At 39.6% G+C, this 9261-nt stretch overlaps 1 protein-coding gene across 1 annotated transcript in view; it reads right to left on the reverse strand.

The window, feature by feature from the left end:
- Positions 1-9261, reverse strand: part of Kng1 (kininogen 1) — a gene marked incomplete at its 3' end in the record, with an annotated part of 23314 nt that overhangs the window by 2983 nt on the left and 11070 nt on the right. The window contains exons 3-6 of the mRNA XM_031364595.1: positions 8462-8569; positions 5018-5102; positions 4318-4484; positions 4-111 (exon numbers count right to left, since the gene is read on the reverse strand). Of these exons, the coding sequence (XP_031220455.1) occupies positions 4-111; positions 4318-4484; positions 5018-5102; positions 8462-8569 (468 nt within the window). The remainder of the gene's footprint in view (positions 1-3; positions 112-4317; positions 4485-5017; positions 5103-8461; positions 8570-9261) is intronic.

The following is a 9261-nucleotide window of genomic DNA, read 5'->3' on the forward strand; positions in this document are numbered from 1 at the left end:
CACACCAAGGTGTTTGATCTCACAATCTTCTGTCAGCTCTGTGTTACTTTCCTTGGAACATTTGGTTTCTCTGGCTATGAACTCAATAACATATTTCGTTCCAGCTACCACCTGTAATGTTAATTAGAACACAACAAATATTTAATGAGGATTTCTATAACAAATTATACTTTTTTAACTCCAGTGAGTTTTAAGTTAAAATCTTGAAAGTTTAAATATTAACTGAGTATCTTAGAAAGTTACACTGTCCTTATAGTGTGACTACAAGTATAAAATTCTCTACAAGGTACCCATATCTAATAAAATGTTTTGTTTGTACACATATCTAAGATTTCTGGGTATTAGTTGGGCCAGCTTACTTCACTGAGTAAAAGAAATACAGGCTAAACTTGTTACTTTAATATACACATATTAATTTAAATGTTCATAAGCTACAAAGCACACCTACCAAGTAACTCAAGGGCTTAAATTTTAGTACAATCTGAGATATGGGAGGGAAAACTTAAAATATTTTCTTTAAATATTTTTTGTTGTCTTGCTGCCAAGTACTGAATCAGAAAATTCTTGTGTAGTTTAAATTATCCAATTAGCATAATATTTAGATTATCTATTGCTTTTCCTATATTTTTAAGATTAAGTAACTTCTTAAGTCTTTAAACAAGCCAGTTGTTGGTGGAACACAACTTTAATCCCAACACTGGGGAGGCAGAGGGAGATAGATCTTTGTGAGTTCATGGCCATCCTGGTCTAGAGAATGAGTTTCAAGTTAGTCTGGACTATATAATGAGATACTGTCCCAAAAATTTTTTTTAAGTAATTAGGAATATATCTAACCAAATGATTCAAAGGCTATTACAATAAAATTCTCTACATTGAAAATTTCTAGGTATTGTCAAACTATTGGTAGATAGGTAACTATGGAAAATACTAAACAATGGAAATATAGTCTATGTTCCTGGACAGGCAAAATTAATAGTGTGATAATGCCTATACTACCAAAATTAGTATACAGAATTAATGCAGTACCTATAAAAATTCCCATGTCATATGTCATAGGCTTGGAAAAAAATACATGAATTTATATGAAACCACAAAAAACCAAATGGCCAAAGTAGTTCTAAGGAGTCAGACAATGCTGAAGGTATTATAATGCTTGACCTCAAATTATATTATAGAGCCATAGGGACAGAAGCATCCTGCGACTAGCCCAAAACCAGACAGGAAGATCAACAGCACAGGCAGGAATCTGCTCCAGGTATCAACAGATGGGATCACATGAAAATACAAAGTCTCTACAAAGCAGAGGAAACAACCAGCAGTGCCCATAGCCTACATGATCGGAGAAAATCTTTACCAGCTACACTTCAGACAACAGCTGATATCCAAAATTAACAAAGAACTACAGAAATTAAATACCAAGGGAATAAAACTGTCAATCGGCACATAGGAAACAAACTAATAGGCAGTTACTAAAGCCGGTGACTCTCCCCCATCAAACGCTCTTTACAAAGATGCCTTTATGTTTCTACCTAACTCTCAACAGTAAGTGCCACGGACCACCCCAGCTGGATATGGGGATCCCTGGGATGTGGGTTCTAGAGGCCAGATGGGTAAGGATTTGGTGGTGACAAACAAACAAACACAGGCAATTTGCATCTGAGTGTATTTTGCAGCTCTCAAGCAAGGGTTTTTATACATAGAGAAACAGGGGTCACAACTCTGAAAAGCTGTGTGCAGTGAAGCAGTGAAATAGAATGAACATAGCAATAATCATTTGGTTTACTGTCTTAGTCAGGGTCTCTATTCCTGCACAACATCATGACCAAGAAGCAAGTTGGGGAGGAAAGGGTTTATTTGGCTTACTTCCACATGGCTGTTCATCACCAAAGGAAGTCAGGACTGGAACTCAAGCAGGTCAGGAAGCAGGAGCTGATGCAGAGGCCATGGAGGGATGTTCTTTACTGGCTTGCTTCTCCTGGCTTGCTCAGCCTGCTCTCTTATAGAGCCCAAGACCTCCAGCCCAGGGATGGCACCATCCACAAGGGGCAATTGAGAAAATGTCCCACAGCAGGATCTCATGGAGGCACTTCCCCAACTGAAGCTCCCTTCTGTGATAACTCCAGCCTGTGTCAAGTTGACACACAAAACTAGCCAGTACAGTTTACCAAAATATAAAATCATCCAAGTCTTACAACTTCAAAAAAGGTATTTTCAGTAAGACATCCCGGTAGAATGAGTATTGTTATGATCATTTGGTACATCAAAATATAAAAATTATCTAAGGTTAGTGGCAAATTCCCAAGAACAAGTTAATGAATGTTTATGATCAGTTACTGTTTAACATCTAGCTCCTGTTTTTCTGTAAGTCTTCAAAACATACATTTAAACTGTTTTAATTCTTTTTATTTAAGGCTTTTTAAAACAATATACCAAAACCTACTTCCGATGACACACATGCAGCCATATAAAATATTACTGTTGGGAAAGTTTATATTTATCAATACTATCTTATACAGGATTTATAAAATGAAGTGCTAGTTTTCCCGGTGATGAGGTCATGTTTAGTGACTCCATTTCAAGGGATGATTTTGTAGCCATAATACTTGCTTAAGATCTTAGCCTAGGCTATCAGGAACATCTCGGATATAGGAAAAGGAAGAGAAAACATAAAACAGATAAGTTGCCAAGAAAACTACGGCTCAGGTGGCGCACGCCCTTAATCCCAGCACTTGGGAGGCAGAGGCAGGCGGATTTCTGAGTTTGAGGCCAGCCTGGTCTACAGAATGAGTTCCAGGACAGCCAGGGATACATAGAGAAGCCCTGTCTTGAAATATATGTCTTGAAATATATATATATTTCTCTGGCAAAGAGTTCCACAACCAGTTCCAGGAGGCCTCCCCCTTTTGAGGTCAACCACCTCAGTCTGTGGAACTTGTCACACAGATCCTACTGGAGGTGGTGTGGCAGGTAAGGATCTACTTGGCTTCATTTACACATTCCCATATTGTATATCTTGGTATTATAGTAGGCATTTGTGGGTGTGTGTGTCTGTATGGGGGAGGGAGAGGGAGTCAGAAGACAACTTTGTGGAATTGGTTTTCTCCTGTCCAGGGATAGGATTCAGGCCATTAGGCCAGTGTACCAATGCCTTTATCATCTGAGCCATCACTGGCCCTGCTGATCAGTTGGACAGTTTACCTTGTCTTTTGCTCTTAAAATCAAAATGGCAATGACTATGGTGGCATATGAGGGCTCTTGTTAGATTCCTAGAAATACAACGGCTAAGCCTATTTCTTACTAGATTCAGAAGATCAAGTCAGCCTCCACAGCAGCTTGCTTCTACCTTGATAACTTTTCTTATCTACTCTCAGCATAGCTTAGCTTACTTTAGTTTAGTTTAGCTTCACTAAGCTTATCCAGGGAAGCTAGTCTTTAGAGCAGGAATATGTCCTTTAACATTCTGATTACACATGCCAGAGCTGTTGGAGATTTTCACTTTTCTAATACAGCTATACTCATTTTACAGATGGTGCCACAAGGGATGAGATTTTAATAGCCACAAAGAGTCACCAAGGATAGGGTGAGAGTAGAGCCGATCCTCTGACTCATGATGAAGGCAAACAGCTTTTATTGATAGAGGGCATCCAGGGCAGAAGGAGCAAAGGGAGGAAAAACATGCAACAAGAGTGAAGGCTCTCTCTCTCTCTCTCTCTCTCTCTCTCTCTCTCTCTCTCTCTCTCTCTCTCTCTTTCTCTCTCTCTCTCTCTCTCTCTGTGTGTGTGTGTGTGTGTGTGTGTGTGTGTGTGTGTGTGTGTTAAGACAGGATCTTGCTAAGTGTAGTCCAAAGTGATCTAGAACTTGTGGCAATCCTCCTGTCTCAGCTTCTAAGAGCTTGGATTACAGGAGTGCACCATAAAACACAGCACAAGATGTTCCTATGAGAGATGAGACTGAGATGTCAGAGAGTTTGCCACCCTCCTTGTTTGCTTGTTTTTGAGACAAGGTTTCTTTGTGTAGTCCTGGATATCCTGGAACTCACTTTGTAGACTAGGCTGGCCTCAAAATCAGAGATCCACCTACCTCTGCCTCCCAAATGGTGGGATTAAAAGTGTACACCATCAGTACCCAATGAAAATAGTGCTTTGTCCAAAGATACTTGTCCAAGACACTCAAGTATGCAGCACAGTTGGGATTTGGAATTTAAACCACCAAATCCTGTTGCCGAATACTGTTTCCCCAACCAGAACCAAGATCAAGGATCACATTACCAATCGATCTATACATAGGCTACAAACTCCCATCTTCCTATTTACAGACCTGTGATGTTGCTTTTTTCACAGTGTCAATCTTGAAATAGAAAGTATGGTTATTCTCTGCATTAAGCTTTACAATGGAATGATCAAGTGCCTCCTTCAGCTCCGGGCTGTCTACAGGTATGTCCCTGGGGCAGCCAGGGCAATTCTTGGGAAGTGGTTCTTTCTCTCCTGAAAAAAAAATCAGATTTAAAGTCAGTAGGTACACCCAACGTGTAGTCTAGCCTTGCTCCTGTCACACACAACTTCTGCATTCTCATTTATACAGGGTGTGAGGTGAGCAGAACAGGATTAAGGAAATATTGGCCCTGAGTGAGTCACTTCTCCTTATTCTCTGGGAGATCAGATGTTTTGGGTAGTGTGTTTGCCCATGTTCACCCATATGCTATAACTGCTTTAATTGTTACACCCTGATACAGGATCTTATATGTCCCAAGCCAGCCTTGAATTCTGCATGTAGCAGTTGACTTAGAACTTCTGATCTCGTCGCTTCAGTCTCCTGACTGGCAGGGTTACAGGTGTGTAATATCATGCCCGGTTTAAAATTTCCCACTTTTGATGTAAACTATAGAGAAATGTCTAACTTTGAGGAAACTGATTTTGAACATAAAGGAATGACTCTCCAGTGGCCAGCTTCGAGTCCCTAGACAGACACAGTGCAGGAAGCCCCGCCATTTCCCATGTCTCCATGTATGCTTTCTCACCTGTTTTAACGTTACAGGTCTGCGAGAAGTCGGCAATTGTGTTCTCCATATCCACGAAGGCATTACCTCTACATTCACCACCATCCTGGTGGTTCAAAATCATAAACAGAAGTCATTGTGAAAGCAAACAACTAGCAGAAGTAAAAGACGGTATGTCTACTTTACAAATCATTGCATCAGGAAAAGGAAGAAAAAGGAAGAAATGCTGAAAGCAAAGGAAAAAATGAGAAACATAGATAGCCATGATATCCATGGTGAGGAGGAAACACAGAGGGGGAGGAAATAGAATGGTCCACTGCACAGGAAATTCCTAAGTAAGTGGGTTACTCAGTGTGTGTATGTGTGTGTGTGTGTGTGTGTGTGTGTGTACACCTACATAAGTGCAGGTGCCCATGGAAGCTTTAAAAAGGGTGTTGAATCTCTTAGAGCTGGAGGTACAGGAGGTTCCAGATGTGGGAAGTGGGTGCTGGTAGCCAAACTCAAGTCCTCGGAAGGAGCAGGGCTTCCCTGTAATTGTTGTGCCACCGCTCCAGACTGTCCACCACACTTTATGAGACAGGATCTCTCACTGAACCCTGAGCTCACTGATTCCAGTAGGCTGCTGTCTTGTGAGCCCAGGAGTCCTGTCTCTGTCTCCCTGGTGCTTGGATTATAGATGTCTGCATGGGAGAGAGAGATCCAAAGACAAGCCCTTTACTGACTGAGATATCTCCTCCCTGGCTTCAACTTTTGCTTTGTTTTGTTTTAGAGGAAGCTGAGCATATGGCCTTCACATGTGTCTGCACAGGTGAGCATGCATGCACACATGTGCATACATGCGTATACCACACACATAAAGAAAAGAATGACCAAAGAATGTAATTACTCATCCATAAATTCAACCCATAAACTTCTAGCATACTTATGAAAATATTTCAGCAAAATAATCACATTAACTCAATTATTGATTGAGAAACTAAAATATATTTAGCTATAAAATACTGAATTTTAATGCAATAGAATTTAAATTATTTATTTAAGCAAACAACTAATGAATAAATGAAGTTTAAAAGATTTTTATAACTATGTTGATCATTTATAAAACTGAGACCCTATTCTGAATGAAAAAATACCAAATACAAAAATAATTTCATTTTCAAAAATGTTTGCTCAGGAGGATTGCCTTAGTGGGCACTACTGGGAGGGAAGCCCCTTGGTCCTGGGGAGGCTCAATGCCCCAGGTTAGGGAAATGCTAGGGTGGTGAGGCAGAAGTGGATGGGCAGGTGGGGGAGCACCCTCATACAGCAGAGGCAGGGGAAGAGATGGGGGCTTGTGGAGGGGAAACTGGAAAGGGGGATAACATTTGACATGTAAATAAATAAAATAACCAATAAAAAAATGAAAAAAAATGTGTGCTAAGTTACTATTATATAAAAAATACAAATAAACCAGGTATCCAAAGGTAGGAGTGCCATGGATAAAAACAGCCTATGGTATCCTTGCTGGAATATTATTAGAGAGTCATTTTTAAAGTTTACCAAGATTTCTAGTGATGAGGAAAAATTCTTAGGTGGAAAAAAAAAGAGTAGAGCATGTAAAATAATCACAGGACAGGAGAAATGGTTCAGAGGTTCAGAGGTTCAGAGCACTGGCTGTTCTTATGGAAGACCGGGGTTTGATTCTCAGCATCCCATGGCAATTCATAACAACCTACAACTTCAGTCTCAAGGGATCTGATGCCCTCTCCAGCCTCTGTGGACACTGTATATACATATCCACAGACTATACACATAGGCAAAAGCCCATATACTTGCAATAAATAAATGTAAATAAATAAATAAATAAATAAAATAATCACAACTTTAAAAAAAAGTCACTGAAAAATTCCTACAACTCTCCTATAAATGATAACCATGAAGGGAATAGGCACGAATCCCTCTGGGGTGTTAGGACCATTCTGCATACATTTGCATTGCCTGATGGCTGGTGGTCCTGTGGATCTCCTCATGTGCTTATTGGCTACCTGCAAGTCTGGAAGTGTTTGTTCAATCCTTTGCCCATTTTAGAAGTGGTCTGTCTTTTGGTATTGAGTTCTGGGATTTTGATTATGATATGCATACTAAGCTCTTAAAGGGCATAAGATTCACATGTTTTCTTTCATTTCAACCAAGATTTATTACCATTTCATCATGAAAGACAGAGTTGTTTATGATAATTTCTGTAGCTATAAATCAATGCATGATCAAGTAGAACTTTTGAGAACTCTTGAAGAAACCCCAAAAGATATGCAAAATCAGAAAAAAAGCACCTACAACTCTTTGTGAAGGTTAACAGTGTTCTGAATTATAACATTTATTTTCTATCACTTTTATACTTATATTATTTTACCTTGTATATTTGACTCACTCTGTATACACAGTTTCCCTTCCTTCTTTCCTTTTTTAAAAATTTAAACCTAAAACAAATTTTGAGACAGGATCGTCTCTCTATAAAGGCCTAGAACTCATTTGTAGAGCAGACTGGTCTTGAACTCATGGACATCTGCTGTTTCTGGGGTGCTGGTAAAGGTATGTGTCACCACACCCAGCCTTCTTGCTTCCTGTCTTCCTTCATTTATTTACTTATTTTGGTTTTCTTTCTGAAACAGCAGCTTATCAAAACAATGATGGCCTCAAATCCACTCTGCAGTTAAGGATGATCTTGAAATACTAATCCTCCTTTCTTCATCATTCCTAGGAGTACATTTGTGTCCTGTTTTTATTTTCTTGTCCTTAACATATTACAATGTTTGTCAATGTCACAGAAGGCTCAGGAAACAGTATTAATCTATGGTCTGCTGTACATTGCATAACCATTTCCTAATGATGCACATAGCATTTGTCTCAGATGTTCTACCATGAAAATTAGGAAAGTGTTGTCTAGAACTTCCACCTTTCCTTCATGACATAAAACTGTCAAAGCAGAGATAGTAGGTTAAAGAAACATCTAAAATAGTATTCCAGGAAGGTTTATTCCTTGGTCACCTTGACATTCACTGGCCACAGAACAGCCACTGACATCACTTCAATGACAAGATGTCATGCACAGAGGGGAGGATTCCCAGAATGCATTTATTAGAATGACAGGAAAGAGGGAGGATGAGGAAACACCACATGAGAGTTTTCTGGAAGAAGCTGGGACACAGAGGACCCTGTGAGAACATGGAACACACATGAAGGAGGAGTAGGCCAGGAGAGTGTGACAACCCATCACCATGACAAATCCTATTCGTAATCCCTGACAGGATATAAATACGTAGTGTGACACACGTGAATTCCTTGACCAGCAACTTAGGTCCTAAGACCCCGGGTGGACATGAGTGTGAGCTACTAAATGACACTTCAGTGTCAAGTCACAGAGCTTGACAGTCCTGGAAACACTCTCAGCAAAGGACAAAAGACTATCATTAAATGTCTGCTACTTACACCCTTGGGAAGGGACACGCAGTCTCCACGGAGGAAAGAGAAACGCTCCTTTGAACAATTTGTTTGCACAATTGAGTAGGTAATTTCAAAATTCAGGCCAGCCACCACCTGAAATGAGTTAGGTTGAATGAGTACTTGAACCACAGGTTGAACATTACTCACAGCAAAAGTTGTAATGTCTTTAAACATTGACTGGATATAATAAGTGCTCAAGAAGTATAAACCATCATTATTACTAGGCAACAGTACAACTGAGAAAATATTGAGTATTGTGATAAACACTCATACAGACACCCACACAGACACATATAACACACTCCCCATGACACTTCAAGGTAACTGCTAATGTAAAATTATATGCATACATACTATATATGTATATGTAATATATATCTTTAATATCATATAACATATATATGAACTCAGATGGGTAACATACACATCTCATACAGGAGCAAGTTGAAGTAAAACTAGAGATTGTTACTGTTTAAATTGAGGGATTCTTAAGAAACTGAAATTCAAAGGACCAGATGAGCTCTCAGAAAAGCCTTGATGAAGGAGCCAATAAAAGATCTGATCCCAAATTAGGCCTGGTGGTCAAAGCCTTTAATCCCAGCATCAGAGGCAGAAGTAGGAAGGTCTCAGTTTGACTGAGACTACCTTGGTTTACAGAGTGATTTCCAAGGCAGCCAGGACTGTGTAGAGACCCTGCCTTAAACAAACAAAACAAACAAAGAAATGATACTGGATATTTCCACCACACACCACCAGGAAGAAGTGAACAGTATAATTTAGGGCAT

The sequence above is a fragment of the Mastomys coucha genome, unplaced genomic scaffold, assembly GCF_008632895.1.
Source record: "Mastomys coucha isolate ucsf_1 unplaced genomic scaffold, UCSF_Mcou_1 pScaffold12, whole genome shotgun sequence".
In the NCBI taxonomy this organism is placed as follows: domain Eukaryota; kingdom Metazoa; phylum Chordata; class Mammalia; order Rodentia; family Muridae; genus Mastomys; species Mastomys coucha.